Source organism: Phoca vitulina, unplaced genomic scaffold, assembly GCF_004348235.1.
Source record: "Phoca vitulina isolate PV1807 unplaced genomic scaffold, GSC_HSeal_1.0 scaffold56, whole genome shotgun sequence".
In the NCBI taxonomy this organism is placed as follows: Eukaryota; Metazoa; Chordata; class Mammalia; order Carnivora; family Phocidae; genus Phoca; species Phoca vitulina.
Genome location: NW_022589759.1, coordinates 76,991 through 96,074, shown reverse-complemented (window position 1 = coordinate 96,074; position 19,084 = coordinate 76,991). Strand labels below are relative to the sequence as shown.

The 19,084-nt window shown below is 50.1% G+C and overlaps 3 protein-coding genes across 4 annotated transcripts in view; 1 reads left to right on the top strand and 2 right to left on the bottom strand.

Moving 5' to 3' along the window:
- Positions 1-268: 268 nt before the first annotated feature.
- On the bottom strand, positions 269-952 carry LOC116622999 (tigger transposable element-derived protein 1-like). The gene has a single exon (XM_032389821.1). It carries the CDS (start codon positions 934-936, stop codon positions 319-321), a length of 618 nt encoding a protein of 205 aa, XP_032245712.1. The 5' UTR covers positions 937-952; the 3' UTR covers positions 269-318.
- Positions 953-1,213: 261 nt separating this feature from the next.
- Positions 1,214-2,608, bottom strand: CENPBD1 (CENPB DNA-binding domain containing 1). Its single transcript, XM_032389820.1, has one exon. It carries the CDS (start codon positions 1,947-1,949, stop codon positions 1,236-1,238), a length of 714 nt encoding a protein of 237 aa, XP_032245711.1. The 5' UTR covers positions 1,950-2,608; the 3' UTR covers positions 1,214-1,235.
- A 46-nt stretch (positions 2,609-2,654) lies between these two features.
- Positions 2,655-19,084, top strand: part of LOC116623001 (AFG3-like protein 1) — an 18,012-nt gene continuing 1,582 nt past the window's right edge. Inside the window, exons 1-4 of one of the 2 annotated variants that reach the window (XM_032389825.1) lie at positions 2,655-2,836; positions 10,145-10,239; positions 11,016-11,069; positions 11,188-12,803. In XM_032389825.1, coding sequence (XP_032245716.1) covers positions 2,764-2,836; positions 10,145-10,239; positions 11,016-11,069; positions 11,188-11,334 — 369 coding nt within the window. In that variant the 5' untranslated portion in view covers positions 2,655-2,763 and the 3' untranslated portion in view covers positions 11,335-12,803. Of the gene's footprint in view, positions 2,837-10,144; positions 10,240-11,015; positions 11,070-11,187; positions 12,804-18,270; positions 18,397-19,084 lie in introns of those variants that run through there. The other variant, XM_032389824.1, reaches the window with a different exon arrangement.

The window sequence follows — 19,084 nt, the reverse complement described above, 5'->3', positions numbered from 1 at the left end:
TTATTCCACAGGTCTAACTACTGCACTGATTTAATCACAGAAGCTTTATAGTCTCCTCTTTGCAGTTTTCTCTTTTTAAAGAAATATTTTCCTGGGTATTCTTGCATGCAATTATTCTAAAGCACATATTTAAATGAAATTTTAATGACAAAATTTGATACTCTCAAGTGTCAAAATGAAAATACCAGAAGCAGAGTTTCCAGAGATGTAAAGCATCTTGGAAGTAGAGAGGCTTGGCTGGGCCTCATCCCTTGAGGTCATCTTGTTGCATCTGGCTGTACTTTGATGAACGTTTGGTTACACCCACTGAAAATTGATCTAAGAGAGTTGCTCTGAGCGTCGCTTTTTCTCCTTGTACAGTTCCCTGTAGCAGTTTATTGCATCATTGATTGCTCTTGAAACTTGCAGTTTCCACTCGTCATCAGGGCTGTTACTGGTAAGGACTTGCAAGCCTGCCTCGAAATGTGAGAAGGCTGCTGACAGCTCTCCTGTGGTTAACTGGCGCAGGGCAGGTGGAGCATCTTCACTCTCCTGCTCTCCTGCAGGCTCCTGTTCCAGCTGCATCAGCTCCTCATTTGAGAGATCTTCCTCGTGGGACCTCAGCAACTGGTCCACATCAGCTTCTACAACCTCTTCAAAAGCCACATTCTTGGCAAGGGTCACAATATTTTGTTGAAGCTGTGCAATGTTATCTGTTTGGGAAACACTCTGGAACTGAACACACTCTGGCCAAATCTTCTTCCACACACTGTTCATTGTTTCTGGTCTGAGCTCCTCCCAAGCTACCGCAATGTTGTCTACAGCATCCATGATGCTGTAGTTTCTCCAAAACTCCCTGATCATGGCTGTATCCTCTCCATCTGTTGCTTCTAGGATGTGCTCAAAAGTTCTTCTCACGTAATGAGCTTTGAAGGTAGAGGTTATGCCTTGACCCATGGGCTGGACTGAGTCAGCTGTACCATCGTGAAGATATTCCACTCTGACATTATCAGACAGATCACTCAGATTTACTGGGTGGCATGGTGCACCGTCTAGGATGAGCAACGCTTTGTTGGTGAGATGATTTTGGGCACAGTATTTTTCAACGGCAGGGCAAAAGAAGTACGTGAACCATTCCTGAAAGATGCTCCTGGTTGCCCATGCCTTTTTGTTTGAGCGCCAAATCACAGGCAAATTGGGCTTGGAGTACCCTTGCAGAGCCTTGGGATTTTCCAAGTGGTACACCAGTAAGGGCTTCAACTTACAAAGTCCCCAGCTGCATTACCACCAAGAAGCAGCATCAAGCGATCTTTGGAAGATTTAAAGCCTGGCTCAGCTTGCTCTTCCACAGAAATAAACATTCCTTCAGGCATTCTCTTCCAATAAAGCCCTGTCTCATCTACATTAAAAACTTGCTGAGGGGTGTACTCACCTTCTTCAATGATGCTTCTCAGCACTTCTGGATATACATCCTTGTTTCCAGGAGCTGTGCTGTTCATCTTGAAGTGGGGCAAACGATGGCGCTCCTTGAATCTCACAAACCACCCTTTACTTGCACTAAACTTTTCTGTTTGAGAGCTTCCGCCTCTTTCACGCTGTAGGTCATCAAACAAACTCTTAGCCTTCTCCTGAATAATGGTGACACTCAGGGGCACGTTTCGCTGGCTCTGGTCTTCAAGCCACACATGCAGCAGGCGCTCCATGGTCTCCATGACTGCACTCCGATGGCGAGTCAACCGGGAGGCTCTCAAGGGAGTAGCTATTTGTGAATTTGCTTTGATTTTTTCTTTATTATCTCGGATTGTAGCCACTGTAGAAACAGCGAGGCCTAAGGCTTTTGCGATCTGGCTGAGCTTTTCACCCACTTCAAATCGTCTTAACACTTCCAATTTTATGTCGAGGGTAATTGCTTTCCGTTCCCTTTTGGCACTTGGGAAGACTGCTGCATTCAGGGACCTCTTCCCAGGCATCTTTGCCTCCAAAATGTAGTAAAATCACAGCAGTCTCACGTGCAAGATGGCCCACGGCTACTCTATGCTCCCTTGCAAAACATAGGAGAGAAAATGTGGCTGCCAGGAGGTGCAGGCCGGAGGCGTGAAAAGGTCAGCAAAGGCCGGCCGGCCCCGCTGTCGCAGAAACCGGCTGGTTCCTGCTCGACTGGAAGGTAGGCAGCGTGGGCCCCTGGTATCAGAGCGTCCGACCCCCGGACAGCACCTCTGCAGGAACATTACAGCCGGCGCGGGTTTCTGTGACCCAGAAAACAAGGCCGTGAAAGGGAATAATGCTGCCCGGCACACCCCGAGTCAGTGCCTTCGTTCGCGACGGACACGGAAGCAGCCGTCCAGCCGGGAAGGCCGCTCCCGAGGGGCGCCGGCGGCAGCGGCCGCGGAGGGGGACGGAGCGGGGCCGCGAGCCGCTTCCTATGGACGACCCGGGAAGTATGTGTCCTTGGAGGTGCCCGACTTAAAATCAGTCGACAGAGCATCTGGCCCACGAGCCGGTCGCTGGGGTTTCTGTGCTCCACCGCCTGGGTAAGAGAAGACAGTGCGCACGTTCCGATCCTTAAAAAGTCAGGTGATAGGGTCGACACCCACGGAGAGGCCCCGAGCCGGCTCCGTGTCCTTAGTGCGCACGCGCGAGGTCTCCGAGCGCGCGGGGACCGGCTCGGGGGTGTGGCGCTGTTCTGCGCCTGCGCGCGCTGGAGCGGCGCGAAGTCGGGGATCGGGACTGTCTCACCGGCGGGTAGCGGCTGCCGGCGGCCGGGCCGCTCGCCGTGCTGTGGAGATGCGGCGGTGGCCCAAGAGGCGGCAGGATGGCCAGGACAGGCGTAAGAGCCCCCGCCGGAACAGCCCGGCAGGTGAGCGGGGAGGTTCTGCCCGCCGGCGTTCCAGGGCGGGGGCGGGGGCTGCGCTCGACGCCGCGGTGACGCCCTCCGGCTGCGCCGGATGTCACGGGGTAGGGGCGGGGGGAACGGAGGAACGGGGCTTGGCGGCGGCCGCCTTGTAAGTCTTAAGCCGGTCCTGCAGGAAAGCGCTGGGTTTTTTTTGTTTGTTTGTTTTGTTTTTTTTTTAAAAGATTTTATTTATTTATTTTAGAGAGAGAATGAGATAGAGCATGAGAGGGGGGAAGGTCAGAGGACGAAGCAGACTCCCCGCCGAGCAGGAAGCCCGATGCGGGACTCGATCCCGGGACTCGATCCCGGGACTCCAGGACCATGACCCGAGCCGAAGGCAGTGGCCCAACCAACTGAGCCACCCAGGCGCCCCGGAAAGCGCTGTTTTATAGAAGAGCTGATGTAAGACCAGAACTGGCCAGAGGCTTCCCTCACCTTGCAGTTAACGTCCGTCCTGCTCCAGGGCCTTCACTTTTAAATACTTATGTGCTGTATGCCTTCCTTGGGGCTAGATAGTATGAAATAGAATTCCGTATTTTAACGTTGTTCTATTTCTTTTTTTTTTAAAGATTTATTTATTTTAGGGGCGCCTGGGTGGCTCAGTCGGTTAAGCGTCTGCCTTCAGCTCAGGTCATGATCCCAGCGTTCTGGGATCGAGCCCCCCATCCGGCTCCCTGCTCCGCGGGGAGTCTGCTTCTCGCTCTCCCTCTGCTCCCCTGTCCCTGTTCTCTCTATCTCAAATAAATAGATAAAATCTTAAAAAAAAAATTATTTATTTTAGAGAGAGCAAGAACGGGGGGAGAGGTAGAGGGAGAGACTCTTCAAGGAGATGCCCCGCTGAGTGAGGAGGTTGAGGCAGGGCTCCCATCTCAGGACCCATGAGATTATGACCTGAGCCGAAACCGAGAGTTGATTGCTCTGCCACTGAGCCACAGGCGCCCCTGTTCTACTTCTGAATTGATTGATACATCGCAGGAGGCAGTGAGCCCATTGACTTAATTTTTTTCTAATGCACAAATGTGGAGTTTCTGAATTTTGAGCCAAGAAAAGTTTCGTGGTTTTCAGACAGTAGTGAAAGAGGAAGAAGGATTTCATGGATTCATCTTCTGTCCTGTCTTTAGTAATGAGCTTTTCTCTTTCATCCCTCTTCATTTTGGAGATGTTGCAAGTCAGTTTGTTTCTAGAAATGCCAGTGAAAACAGAGCCTTTTGCCTGTGGCATCTCAGCATTGCAGAGGGCTGTTCTGGTTATTAATACACAGTGGAAGTCAGTAACTGATGTACAGCGCGAGTGTGTCACGAGCCACTGAACTTCCGTGGACCACGGTGGTTTTAGTTATGAAGGAACTTGGATGATCTTTGAGTTTCTTTCCCCAGACTGGGTCATTCTTTGGTGAGGATCAACAAGCTGGAGATACCATGGTGAACAGGATGCCTCATGGGCTGCTCTGCTTTATTTGCAGACTGAAGAGGGAGGGCATGCAAGAACTGGAGAAGTAGTCACAATCTGCTTTACAGGTAAAAGATGTACCCTCAAGGGAAGCTTATGTTCCAGAGGTTTCCATGCAGTTATTTTCTCATTCGGTGATCTTGCTGCACTGTCCCTGCCATGCAAGAGGAGAACCAGACAACAAGCAAGTCATGGCATGTTAGGTGGTTAAATGAGGTATGAAGGAAAAGGAAGCAGAACAGGGAAGTAGAAAACGAAGAGAAGGGAATGGAGAGGGGTAAATGCTATGTTATTTTAGGTGGGATAGGTGAGTGGTGAGGGAGGTGAGCCATGGAGCAGAAGCTTGCTAGCAGATTGAATAGCCAGTGCCTGCTGGGTTTGCATTTGTGTGAGTCTGAGACACCACGGTAACCTGACTGATGATCTAACTGGAAGAGAAGGACAGTGGCGCTTTGCCTGTTGAAGGGAGGCTTGCTGTGCCCAACCTGACATCTTGGCTTTGCCTATGCAAAGACCAATTTATTTATTTATTTTTAAAGATTTATTTATTTATTTGACAGAGAGAGACACAGCGAGAGAGGGAACACAAGCAGGGGGAGTGGGAGATGGAGAAGCAGCCTTCCCGCCGAGCAGGGAGCCCGATGCGGGGCTCGATCCCAGGACCCTGGGACCATGACCTGAGCTGAAGGCAGATGCTTAACAACTGAGCCACCCAGGCGCCCCATGCAAAGACCAATTTAAAAAGGTCATCTGAACAGAACAGCAAGAACAGATGGTAGACTGTGTCCCCAAGAGCTGCATCTGACCTAATGTCCCCTAACCCAAATCAGAAAAGCATTAAGTCATGAATTGAAATAAAGGAGTTGGTATTTTATCAAGTTTTGGAGGCCTGAACGGCAGTACTTAGCACCTCCAGGACTGTAGAAACCCTGGGAGGTTTGGTTTCTCCTCATACACCTCCAGCTCCGGCTTGTCTTGCTTCAGGCACTCACCTCTCTAAACTTTTCCACTTCTGCAGTGGGCCTAGTAGCACCTGCCTTCGTAGGACAGATGGCGAGGACTGGAGGAGGTGACAGAGGAGCACCCACCCAGCCGGTCACCACCTCTTTTCTTTGTCTCGATTTCCCGTTACAGTAACACGCCTTCATGACGCCTTCATGGTTTCATGATTCCTTCTGCATCAGGCTCTGGTCCTCTTGTGCGCAGTGACTTGCTGCTGCAGGCAGTTTTGTTCATGGTGCAGAAGTTCCAGTGGCCTCATCACCCTTACTTGCTGCATCTCCTTTCTAATCTTCCCTGTTTGGATTTCTCCCGGGTTTTTTTTTTGTGGTTTGGGTTTTTTTTTTTTCTAGATTTTATTTATTTGTTTATTTATTTAGAGAGTGAGTGGGAGGAGGGACAGAGGCAGAGGGAGAGAGAATCCCAAGCAGACTCCATGCTGAGTGCGGATGTTGGGCTCAATCGTGTGACCCTAAGATCATGACCTGAGCCAAGAGTCAGACACTTAACCAACTGAGCCACCCAGGTGCCCCTTTCTTGTGCTTGTTTTTGTCCTAAGGGCTTTTGACCTATAATAGTGAAAAACTTAAGTTGTTCTGCCCTTAACTGATGTTAAATATTGTTAGTTTATGGTAAAAATAGGCATTTTCCTCTTCGAGGATTGAAGAAAATACAGGATCTGGAAAAGTGCTTGTCTTCCTTAGCCTGACAAAACATTAACCTTTGGCTGATCAAAGATAAGTTATAGCATCCTTTGGTTTTTTTTTTTTTTTTTTTAAAGATTTTATTTATTTATTTGAGAGAGCGAGAATGAGAGAGAGAGAGAGCATATGAGAGGGAGGAGGGTCAGAGGGAGAAGCAGACTCCCCGCCGAGCAGGAAGCCCGATGCGGGACTCGATCCCGGGACTCCAGGATCATGACCTGAGCCGAAGGCAGTCGCTTAACCAACTGAGCCACCCAGGCGCCCCAGCATCCTTTGGTTTTTAAATCTGCATGACTTAATCTTAGAATCATGTTTTGAGACTATAATGGTTTCGGGGACCAAAATTGCCTCAGGCAAGAAATGGTTGTAGAATTGAGGGGGGGGTTGACAGCAATAGCTGTACAAATTCTTTATGCGTTTCTGCGGTGAATTTAGTTCCCATTTATCCTGTTTGAATCATATTTTAATGGGACATTTAAGCGGGTAAGTAAAGGCAGCAACCTTATACTTCAGCCCACATCCTGTCCCTTCCCACCTGTAATTCATCTATGAGAAAATATCCCATCAAATTGCAGAAGAAGCTAATCCTCTCTCCCCTTTCAGTGCCTCCAGGGGATCTACGTTCAGCCACTGGCTCTACGGGCCAGACTTAATCATTTTCTCAGTGGTTGTGTTCAAAACCACCCGAAGGTACCTATTTTTCTTTACGATCATTAGCATAATGTTCACAGGAACTGAGTGAGACTTCCGCAGTGTTTCCCCCATAGCGGGGGAACCAGGGGACAGGGTGTGTGTTGACTCAGGATACCCTATGCCTCTCCCTTGTCTAGCTTCTGTATTGAGCCATTTCTGGGTCACTCTAGCACCTTCTCCAGTCTTTATGGTTTTGATGGGACAGTGGAAGAGAAACTCTTTCAGAAGGAAGTTTCTAGGTGAATCTTTTGGGATACGTGAGAACAAACCTTTGTTTCTACACGTCTGAGTGCACCCAAGCTGAGCCTCATGTTTGGAAAGCAGAACAGAGATGATGTACAGACCGCAGTTAGCTTGGAGCACGTCTGCTCTCCTAGCCGAGGGTAGGACTGTGCTCAGTGCTCTGTGTCCCCTTGGAGACCCTGTGTGTGAGGCTTGTAGGTGCATGTTGATTGCACCAAGTAAGAAGTCAGGAGAGAAAACTGATTTCTCTTATTCTCTTTCTTGGTCTGACGGTATGGTTGCTTACCTGAGTGTGATGTGTGCTTTTGAAGTTCGAGAACCTCATCATTTTGTCCTTAAGGGCTTGAGAAGTTCTTTAAGAGTAGAAGAAATGGAGACTTAGAAAAACCAGTAACTCTAAGAAGAGGTACAAGGGTCAGTTTGACAAATCAGACTTTGAGAGTTTTATATTTGTAAGGCATTCACTACCTTAGGGGTTAATCTCCTTGGGAGGTGACAAGCAGGCGGGCCCGTGCGTGTGTTGTGTTGGCATCCTCTTTCCCTTGCGTGTCGTGGCCATCTCTCCTGACTCACCCCCTTCTTCATTCAGATCCCAAGCCTCAGAGTTTGGTGATGTGGATTGGTGAAGTGAGTATTTATCAGGTGTGTTTCTTCTGTGAAATGTCTCCTGCTTGCGGAATAGGAAGAGGCCCAAGGAGGTGTGTTTACATGCTTTGCTACAATATACAGATTTTTACTCTATCCTGTAATATGTTTGTCCATTCCTGGGTCACCTAGGCCTTTGGGTTTCCATGGCTTTGGTTTGGGTTGTTGGAATGGTGTGAACGGGACGGGGCACGACTATGGCCTGTTTGTCCTGGGGCTTGTTGGGCTTCTTCCCTTACATTTGCTCTTGTGTACTGTCTGTGGAGAAACATGACCATGGATGGATCGGCCTCAGAAGCTCTGTGAGACCACCTTTTCCTTAGGGGAACGATTTTTTTTTTTAATATTATTTCTAACTCATACTTTATTTTTTTATTTTTTTTAAAGATTTTATTTATTTGTTTGACAGAGATACAGCGAGAGAGGGAACACAAGCAGGGGGAGTGGGAGAGGGAGAAGCAGGCTTCCCTGCTGAGCAGGGAGCCTGATGCGGGGCTCGATCCCAGGACCCTGGGACCATGACCTGAGCTGAAGGCAGACGCTTAACGACTGAGCCACCCGGGCGCCCCAGGGGAACGATTTTTTCCCTAAGTTTGGGTTACTTTCCCAGGTTCTTATGGAAAAATGAATTTTGTGTGCCTCTGCACTGAGTCTGGTCACAAACATGTGTATGTGTTGTGGGTTGGGGGGGTGTTTCCCCACCATGCAATTCTGGGACACCAGCTGGGTGTCCTCCGGTTTAACCCAGTTCTGACACTCTATACCTGCAGTTAGCATCAGATTCCACAGGTTAAGGGTTCCGTCCTGAGAGACTGCCCCCCCCCCATCAGATGCTGGTTCCACGTCCAGGTTGTCACCTGTGTTTCTGACTGACTGGCTGTGAATCAGAGGTTCCCACGACCCCCTCTCCTTGGGTTCCATTAATTTGCTAGAGCGGCTCACAGAACTCAGGAAACCAGTGTACTTACTAGATTACCAGTTTATTATAAAGGATGTTAAAGGATATGAATGAACAGCTGGATGAAGAAATGTGAAGGGTGAGGTCTGGAAGGGTCCCCAGTATAGGACCGTCTGTCCCCTTGAAGTTTGGCATAGAACATGGGTGCGTTCTTGTCCACCAGCCTAGAAGCTCTCCAAACTCTGATCTTTTGGGTTTATATGGAGACTTCATTGCACAGGCATGATTTATTAAATCATTGACCATTGGTGATTAATTTCGCCTCCAGCCCCTTCCCCTCCCTGGAGGTTAGGGGTGGGGATGAAAATTCTAACCCTCTAATCACATGGTTGGTTCTCTTGGCAACCAGCTTCCATCCTTAGGGGTTTTCCAAAAGTCACGTCATTAACACAGACTCAAGTGTGGTTGAAAGAGGCTTGATATGAGTAACGAAAGATCCCTTTACCACCTAGGAAATTCCAAGTGTTGTTGGAGCTCTGGACCAGGAGGGCCAAATGTATACTTCTTATCAATTGAATTTCACATAGGTCAAACCATGTGTGTAAAAGCACCTCTTGGAAATTTTAACCGGAAATGTACTGATATAGTTACATGGGGAGGGGAGAGTTTTTCTTTGGATGTGTGCAGCTTTCTAGGACTGTTCAAGCCTCCTGATCCTTAGATTGTACTTGGAGAAAATGGGGGCATTCGACCCTAAGTGGGCATGTCCTGAATCAGACCCATCTCCCCCAAAACATACTTTGCACCCGACAGAAGGGTGGGGTGGGGGCCTTCAGGAGTGCTTACAGTGGTGGACGTGTGTCCTCTGGACTGTGTGTGTAGCAGCAGGAGGCTTACAGGGCTGGATTCAGTTATCCAGACTCTGGGTCACAGCGTTCTGAGGAGAATGGGGGGGATTGTGTCCAAGAGCAGGTGACATGCATTCTGGTTTTCTTGAGAAGTGGACCTCTGTAGGTGGTCCACCTATGTCAGCCTGTCTCATTGCTTTCTTCCTTCCTTTGCCCCATTTACTGGCATGAAAAGGTGATTATTACCTGAGAGGAAAGAAGGATTTGCTAGTGGGCTCAGGTTTGGAGCCAGCAAGGTGAAATTTGAAGAATTTTACATGTATCTGAAGCTACTTCTCAGTGGTATCTGTTGTTTTCCCTAGGAAGGTGAGTTATGCAGGGCAGAGCATTTGGGGGCATCAGAAGCAAGAGTGTACAAAGGGCCAGTTTTGTAGAAGTAATGCCCCCTGGGTCCTGCCTGGCATGTATGTACCAATCGCTGGTGATTTTGTGGTGATTTTAAGAAATTGTTTTAAGGAATGTCTGGGGTTGGTCTGGTCTGGCAGCTTCTACTACTCTAACCTGCACCCTGACCTGAGACGGGCACAGCAGGCTTTTCTCCTACCTTTCAGGACGAGCTGCTGTTATGTTTCAGCTCTGCCCAGCCTCTTCCTTTCCTGCTCCCTGTTTCCCTCCAGAAGGCACCAGTATTAGAAAAAGTGTATGTTGGGAGGCATTTTTCTCTTCTCTGAATCCTCTTTCTCTGGGAGGTTGTAATTATTGTTTTCTGAGGTCAGACTTTGTTTTCTCTTAGGAACCAGTGAGCCGAAGGATGCTGGGCCTGGAGCAGATAGAGGCAAGAGAGGAGGAAAGCAGAGTGACTTTGCCTGGTGGAGACGGATGCAGAAGGTTTGTGGGCATCTGAGGACTACACCCAGACAGCCTGTCCCTTCTCCAAGGAAGCACTGTCATGCTCAGGCTTTGTGTCCTCCCGCTTGTTCTGGAGCAAGCTGACACAGATTCTTTTTTTTTTTTAAGATTTAATTAAATTAAATTAATTTATTTATTTGACAGAGAGAGAGCACAAGTAGGCAGAGCGGCAGGCAGGGGGAGAGGGAGAAGGAGGCTCCCCGCTGAGCAGAGAGCCCGACGCAGGGCCCGATCCCAGGACCCCGGGATTATGACCTGAGCCGAAGGCAGACGCTTAACTGATTGAGACCCCAGGTGCCCCTCCATCTGAATTTTAAAAGACCCAGATATTACCATACAGTTTCACTCATATGTGGAACATAAGGAATAGTGCGGAGGACCACAGGAGAAGGGAGGGAAACCTGAATGGGAAGAATCAGAGAGGGGCACAAACCAGGAGAGACTGGACTCAGAGAAACAAACAGAGAGTTACAGAGGGGGGGGGGGGGGGGGGACTGGGTAGCCGGGTGATGGGCATTAAGGAGGGTACGTGTGGTGATGAGCACTGCGTGTTATATGCAGATAAGGAATTGTTGAACACTACATCAAAAACTAATGATGTACTATAGGCTGGCTAACTGAACATAAAACAAACAGATAAATAAAAGCCCCAGAGAAGAGATAACCGCAGAAATGCTGGCTCTTTCTGGGTGTTCTGCTTCTCCTGGGTGGTCTGGTGAACTGCTGCTTTCGTGGTGTTCATGCGTTCCACGCAGATGCCTTTCCTCCTGAGGACCGGCTCTGGCTTCACTGCGCGCAGAGGGGGCATGGTGAGTGTGAGGAGGGAGTGTCTGGATGATGTCCTTCATGATGTCTGAAGGAGGAAGTCACTGTTTGATGAAGGAACCACCGTCATTTAACCGTAAAATGTGTTCTCTTCTCCCACAGCGGGAGTTCCCTTGGGATGACGAGGATTGTTGCAGTCTGGCTGTTTTGGGGGCAGGTGTTGCCATGGGATTTTTCTACGTCTGGATTCTGGGAAGGAAATCACCTGGAAGCACTTCGTGCAGTGTTCCCTGGCGAGCGGTCTGGTGAGGGGAATTTGTAATCTGTTTACCCGGGTGCTCATGCATGTGCTCTGCGGGCCCTGACCCTGAGCAGTCCCGGCCTTGGGGTTCGGACAAGACACACTTTGACTTTCTCCAGGAACTACCTCACTGAACACTCTCACGCCCACTTTCTTCCTGGGAGGATGTCCCTTTCACACTGTGGCCTGACTTCATCGTTCCTTAGCTTTCAAGGGGAGTTCTGCCCTGCCGGCTGACCCTGAGCAGGGTGGGCCCGACTGTCAACTCCAGGCTCTGTGCTTGTCCTCCGGAGTGCCGAGCTTGGGTGAAGTGCTCCTCAGGCTTGAGTGTAAACTTAGAGAGGAGCGGAGGACTTGCTCCCCCTTTGCCTGTTACCCTAAACAGCACACTGTTACGATCTGGACTTCTTCTGTGTGATGATGTTTGTAGGAAACCGTGGTCTCCCACCAGGCTCTATGGCTGAGGCCTTTGTTATCTGCCCACATGTCTGTCCTCAGAGAGGCCCTTGCTCCCTACGGGGGAGGGGAATGGCAGCCGTCACCCCTGTCTCCCAAGGGCCTGCCTCCTGCAGGAGAGGAGGGGTGAGACGGGTCTTCCTGTGTCTGCATTCTGGACAGATTCCAGAGTTCCCTCAAGGTCTGGCATGGCTGACAGTGAAATGCTTGTTCTAAGGACAGCCTGGAGTACTGAAGGGTGGAGTGTTCCCTCCCTGGCTCACCTCGCGCAGCCCTGTGCTCAGTCCCTCTGCTACACAGTGGTGGCAGCCTCTTACCGGGCTCACACCAAGCACCTGATCCTATGCACTTAGACGAACTTGCGTGTGGGCTGGAGAAGTCCAGCATGGGAGTGCTGCACTGTCTCCCCGCCCCTCCTGAGTTGTTGTGAGATCACCTGATGACATCTTAGCATGTCCCAGAAATAAGTAAACTTCAGTGCAGGCACCCATGAGCCTTTGAGGCATTTCGAAGCCCATGATCTGGAACAGATAGCCTTTTGTTAAGGGCTTATTTGGGAATAAAAAACTACAATATCCTGAAACTTAAGCAGCAGTCTTTGATTTAAAATAGCTTTGCTGTTTTTCCTTATTATAGTGTATTTCATGCCTATGGCAAGAAATGCTTGGGAAATAAATGAAAGTATAAAGAAGGAACTCACCATCCTGCACTAAGCAAGGTTGAGCATTTATTCTGACCCTCCCTGCCTGTTTTATACCCTACATCTCTGGCTTCTCCATGTTGAACTGTGCACCCAGGTGATAGTGTACTGTGTTGGAGAAAGTAAGACAGGTCACCTGGGCAGTGATCCAGACAACAAGAGACGAGAGCATGATGGGGGCTGTGAGGTTGCCCCCAGCTCTTGTCTCATTAATGTGAGAGTTGTTGGGGTCTTGCCGTCTGGGCACTGTGTTGCAGAAGAGAAGCTGGGGTGTTCAGTTTCTTTGAGGACTTTCTTTTTTTTTGTAAGATTTTATTTATTCATTTGAGAGAGAATGAGATAGAGAGAGCATGAGAGGGGGGAGGGTCAGAGGGAGAAGCAGACTCCCTGCCGAGCAGGGAGCTCGATGCGGGACTCGATCCCGGGACTCCAGGATCATGACCTGAGCCAAAGGCAGTCGCTTAACCAACTGAGCCACCCAGGCGCCCTCTTTGAGGACTTTCTTTAACGAGTATTAGGCTGTCTTACGGGACTGGTGAGCTTTGTGGGGCAGTCATGAGATGCCACAGTTGGGAACACGTCCTCATCACACAACCCGGAGTCTTTATTTACTTTCCAGAAGGAGCTGTGTTGTAGTGGTTTGAGATGCTTTTGAGAGCAAGTGAATAGCAAAATGAAACGGGGACACCCCTGAACTGTGTCTTTGAAGAGGTTCCCAGAGGGGCATGTCCACTTGCAGACGGCTGGGTATAGCTTGTGGGCCTTTGGGACTACATTTTCATTCTCCCTGGTACTGTTTTCTTGTGGTGCCTGCAGCTGGGTGGACAGAAGCTTCCTGAATCAGCTCTGGATCTAAGACTGCACTGTAGTTAGTGTAAGACTGTTGTTTGCATGCCTTTGGATTTTTTTAAAAAAAGATTTTATTTATTTGAGAGAGAGATCAAGAGAGGAAGGGAGGGAGAAAGAGCATGAGCGGGGGAGGTGGGGAGAGGGAGAAACAGACTCCCTGCTGAGCAGGAAGCCCAACGCGGGGCTGGGGCGACAACTGCCAGGATCTTGAAGAATGGTGTGGACGTGTGATTTTTGGATGTAGCTGGGTGTGAAGAGGCCAAGTTGGAGATTGTGGAGTTTGTGAATTTCCTGAAGACTCCCAAGCAGTGTCAGGGCTTAGGAGCCAAAATTCCAAAGGTGTTGATTCCAGAGAACGTGATAGTGCCCTGAGCTTCCGGTCAGAGCCAGACCTCACCGTGGTCCAGTGTGGACAGACACGGGACCACTTAGCTTTCTGTAGAGATTGTGTGTAATCACGGGAAGTAGCATTTGCCAGGGCAGAATGGTGACGATCCTCTTACCTGGTTGAAACCACAGTGAGTTTACTTTTTTGAACCGTGAGACGGTAGAGTCCTGGGAACAGTATGGACCCATGTTGAGAGGTATGTTCGTGTTCACTGAAAGCACAAGCTTATGCTCTTTATTGGTCTTTCATTTAGAGGCTGGTCCTTCCTTCCAGTTGGTTCCAGTGATGGGGATCTTCTGTTTGTTAAATGTCCTGCATAAACATGTTGTGTACAGTTTTGTTCCTCTAAATGAAGTGAGAACTCAGAAGCAAAGCAAACTGAATGTAGAACCTTCTATGTTTTTATGAGTTTTTCTTACTCTTAGAGTTTTCTCACTCAGTTTGACAGTTTTGGGTTTTTTTTTAGCAATTTGCCTTTATTGCTTTATTATCCAAAGCCTTCACCTTAGTTTTTGAAGAAGCAACCTTTTTTTTTTAATTCTTGTTTTATTAGTTTACATAACGTTAAATTACATAATTAAAACAGCAAGTACAACTTGCGTAAAGGGTTTGGGGTCAGATACAGCTGCCCCGTGGGAAGCCCTTGACCGCGCTGTGGATGGCGGGGTGGTGGGGGGGGTCAGGGTGTGGTACAGCGGAAGCAGAGCCCGGTGATTCTGGCGGCTGGGTCTGCCTCCTGGTGCCTTTTTGTGTCATGGACCCTTTGGAGGCCTGACAAACTGGGAGTCCTTTTCCCAGAAGGATTTGCATCTTATTGGAAATCGACTCACAAATCCGTTGGTCGTCCCTGGACTGTGGACCAGGCGAAGAGCTCCTAGTGTAGACTGTGACCCTTGCAGGAGCTCTTGCTTTCTTCAGCTCCTCCCCATAGGGTGGTCGCCACTGGACAGTTTGTTCTGAACACCAGGAACAAACTGTGGAGCACTGTGAGCTTGGGGACTGGAGGTTGGGCGGTGCCGTTTCTGGTCTGTAGTCTGGTGAGTGTTAGCAAGCGTGTGTGCGACAGAGGTACGGGTCCAGCACCCAGCCCTGCTGCTGTTCCCCTGGCTCCGCAGTTGGATGACTTGGCTTTCCCTTGCAGGATGTCCAGCTGCTTGTGTGTACCGAGGAGAGTGGGCGGGGCGGGCAGGTCACCTGGATGCGACCCCCCCAGCTGGGCGTGGGCTGGGCGGGCGGTGGGGGGGGGGGTCTGTCATTCTGTGTGGTGCTGAGGATGTCAGGGCCCACATGGCTTTTCAGCTCCTCCTGGGTGTGAAGTTCAGTGACTTCCTAAAACGACCTACAGTAGATAGGAACACATGTGCTTCCTCTTCTAGAAGAATCGGCTGTGCGTGTGGTTCCACGACGGGTGGAGATGGATCCACAGTGGACTGTGAATCCCTAATCCACGTTCATGGGGACATGGGGTCCAACACCTTGTTGTGGGTTTGAGTTCTGTGACTCCCTCTCCCCTACCTTTTTGTGAGTATTTTGTTTTTGTTCTTAAAGACTTAAAAAAATCCTTATGGTCCCCTTTGAGGTAATCAGATGCTAACCTGCGCCCTTGACTAGAGATGGAGCAATAGAAGCTCCCTGCTTTAAATCTCGTTTCAGTTTTCAGGCATAATGGTAATCCATAAAATGAACACCAAGGTGTGTTACCAGAGTGTGAGTTGGTGATTTTAAATCTTAAGTCAGTGGCGCCTGGGTGGCTCAGTTGTTAAGCGTCTCCGCTCAGGTCATGGTCTCAGGGTCCTGGGATCGAGCCCCGCATCGGGCTCCCTGCTCAGCGGGAAGCGTGCTTCTCCCTCTCTCACTCGCCCTGCTTGTGTTCCTTCTCTCGCTGTGTCTCCCTCTGTCAAATAAATAAAGTCTTAAAAAAAAAAAAACAACACCTTAAGTCAGCATAGGAAAAGGCAGGTCACAGAGAGGGAAACAGTGCTGGTCCACAGATGGGCCGGGCAGTGGCTGAAGTGCATGAGTCAGTTTCTGTTGTTGAGACCAGCTAGCTGTGAAGCTGGAGAGACTCGCTGTGGCCTCAGATCTGAGGGGTTGGGCTCTTGTTCTTCCTGGTGGGAGTGGGAAACGGTGTCACTCTTTTGTAGAGCAGTTTGACAGTAACTTAAAATAAACATTCAGACCCTTTGATCCAGCAAGCCCTGCCCCTGGGAGCTTTTGTGAAGAAATAACCTGCTTAGCTGGATGAGCTTTCATATATCTGTAGTGTTTGAACTTTTTATGGTGAGCATGCATTAATTTTCTAAGCAGAAAATATTAAAAGGAAAATCTCAGACTATGAGTGGTGCATCATCTTGGTAGTGATGCCTAGAAGTCACCTGTTTAAATAGAAAATGGGACTCTCTTTGGGTTCCATCTGTCCCCTTGAAGAACCAGGCATCACCGTTCTGTTTCAGGGAGCCGTGCTCACTGGTCTTCCTGGTACTGGCAAAACGCTTCTTGCCAAAGTGACTGCAGGGGAGGCCAGTGTGCCTTCATCACCGTGAATGGGTCAGAGTTTCTGGAAATGTTTGTGGGCGTTGGGCCAGCAAGGGTAGGTGGATGCTTGTCCTTGAGTCGCAGCCCCAGGTTTTGTGTGGGCCCCTGGCAGTGAGCATAGAGCTTGCCACACATACCGGATCAGGGTGGGGTTCCAGAGGAGAGACTTGGGTTAACACACACTCATTTTTGTTTTCATACCGGTAGCAAAACCAACTCTCGTTTCAGTTTTCAGACATAATGGTAGGTTCATGACATGTTTGCAGTGGCTCGAAAAAACTCTCCTTGTATCTTATTTATTGATGAGATTGATGCAGTTGCAGGAAGCAAGGCCCAGGGCACTTTGGAGGCCAGAGCGAGCAGGAGAACACACTGAACCAGATGCTTTTGGAGATGGGTGGTGAGCGGATGCTCACCAGTGACAGCTGCTGCGAGCAGGCCTGTCCAGTCAGCACCACTAGACACCACATGACCCTCCTTCAGCTTTTGTTTCTGGAAACTCCTCGGCGAGAATCCCTGATGATTAGGTTTTTAGGAAGGCTGCTTTCCAGCAGACTTAATGGAGAAAGCTATGTTAGATCAACATCGGCCCCCAGGAGTCACCGATAGGATGAGGGGCCAGTGCCCCACCAGCAGGAGGGGTTAGCAGGGATGCGGGGTGAAGGCCCCTGGGGAGGTGAACGGGCTAGATGGGGACTCCCCTGCCCCTCCTCGCATGGGCCTTGGCGCCCAAGGATGGTGTGGATGGAGCCTGTGCTGCTTCCTCTGAGCCTCTCTCCTGCCGCCTTCGCTGACCCAGAATCTCACAGGTGCACAGGCCCGCCTCATGGACAGAAATATCTTTCCTCCCAAGTGATTCCACCGAGTGTGTCTGGTAGCTTGTCAGGCCTGCTGAGGCGTCACTGGAAGCGTCTGGGTGTTGATGCCACTCTTCAGATTTGGAGAAGCTTTCATTGGGCCTGTGGCAAGTTTTGACCTTCATTTTGGGATTGCCAAGAGTACCCTGGGTTTGGTGATTTACTAGGAGGACTCCCAGGACCTCATGTGTGGTCGTACCTACGACTGTGCTGATGACAGACAAAGGACAAGATCCGCGCAGGGAAGGGCACAGTCCAGGGAAGCCGGCTGCAGCCTCCCTGAGGAGGGGCAGGAGGTGCTGATTTCCCTGGCCTGGAGCTGTGACGACACGTGGCATTGTGGCTGACCAGGATTTTCAGCAGGGGCTGGTCACATGGCATCTGTGCCCGGTATGTACCAACATCCCAGCCTCCCAGGAGGAAGGCAGGTGCTCAGCATAAACCACTGTTTGCACAAACAGTTTAGGCATAGGGGGAGCCCCTCCCCAACCTCAGGTCCCAGAGTCAGCTGAGGGCTGCCTTGTAAGCAGATCTTGAGAGGATGAACAGTTAGACCTGCTGTGTTATTTTCTTTCTGCACAGACCAAAGCATTTCCAGAATCTTCCATCATACTTAGCGTCCAGCAGTCATTCTCATTAGATTATGAATCGTTTTGATGTCTCAGAGGACTGATGGGAGAAAACATTCAGGGGGAAAGTGGGTGGGAGCACCAGCATTTCCTCTGTTGGGCATCCCTGTTCTCCACAGCCCGGTCCGCCCTGGACCAGTCCGGCTCCCTGGGCCCTGTGAGTCCAGCAGAGATGGAGACCTCGGCAGGTGGCTGGGGCACTGACGCAGTTGGCCCTTTCCATTTGTGAGAAAGTGTCCATCCTGTGTGGACTTCCCCTGCTGCCCAGGGCGGTCCTTGTCGTGCTCACTGTTGGGTCCCGGCACTGGGAACGGGTTTGATATTGGTCAAAGGCGGCACAGTCAGGAAGGTGTTTTACTGCATTCAGGAGCTGGGTGTACGTGAGCTTTGGGATATTTGTGTCATTGCCGCCTGGTCGAATAACAGTGTGAAGCATGGACACAGCAGGGATGCTGCCCGGAGCCCCAGGCTGTCCTTGCAAAGTGGTTGCAGGTGACCCTGCTATGTCTTCGTGTCTCTCTCTCTGTTAGGCGCCCCTGACGTCACAGGCAGGTCCTCCGTCTTCAGGGTCCACCTGCGCCCACTGAAGCTGGACAGGAGCCTCTATAAGGATGCCCTGGCAAGAAAGCTCACGGTGCTCACTTTGGGCTTCACGGGTGAGTGTTGGCCAGGCCGGGCCTCTTGCCTGTGGGGCGGGGGTGGGGGGGCGGCACGTGTGATTGGCGGGTGGTTTCTGTTGTGCTCTTCAGTCCTGGCAAGTGTCCACCTTTTTCTTTAGAACTTTGAATCTGTTGAGACAAATTAAAGGCCTCAGAGATGATGAGCCCCAAAGCTGATTTGTACCCATTTGAATTTTTAGTTTGATTCTGTTTAGACTTGGTAAGTTTTCGCTGCAGAGACCTAACTGATGTCTGAGGACAGGCCCACTGAACTGAGCTGTGCTGCATTTTATAGTCTTGGGCTTGAGCTCCCAACACGGGAGCTTCCTATGCTTTTCTCTTTTCTTTGTAATTAAAACCCAAGGTCCTGTACTAGGAAACTCATTTCCCTACCAGGGTGGTTTAGACACTGGGAGTTTAGGGCTTTTCCAGGGGGCTTCCCTCCCAGGTTATCCCCTACTCAGCAGCCCTTTGGAAGTGTCATGATGACTGTGAGGAGCTCCTGCCATCCCTGGGACATTGTGCTGTGGAGCCTTGTCTCCCCGGTGTCCTGCCCACTGCTGGGCCAGGGCCGAGGTCAGGTCACACGTGGGAATGTACATTTGTCGGCGACAGGGTGATGAGAGGCATTCTCACCCCATCCGCCTGACACATGAAGGGCCTGGTCTGTTTCCTGCGAAGAACG

Coding starts and splice junctions, on each gene's coding strand:
- LOC116622999 (XM_032389821.1), bottom strand. CDS start 936: ATGGGTCAAGGCATAACCTCTACCTTCAAAGCTCATTACGTGAGAAGA.
- CENPBD1 (XM_032389820.1), bottom strand. CDS start 1,949: ATGCCTGGGAAGAGGTCCCTGAATGCAGCAGTCTTCCCAAGTGCCAAA.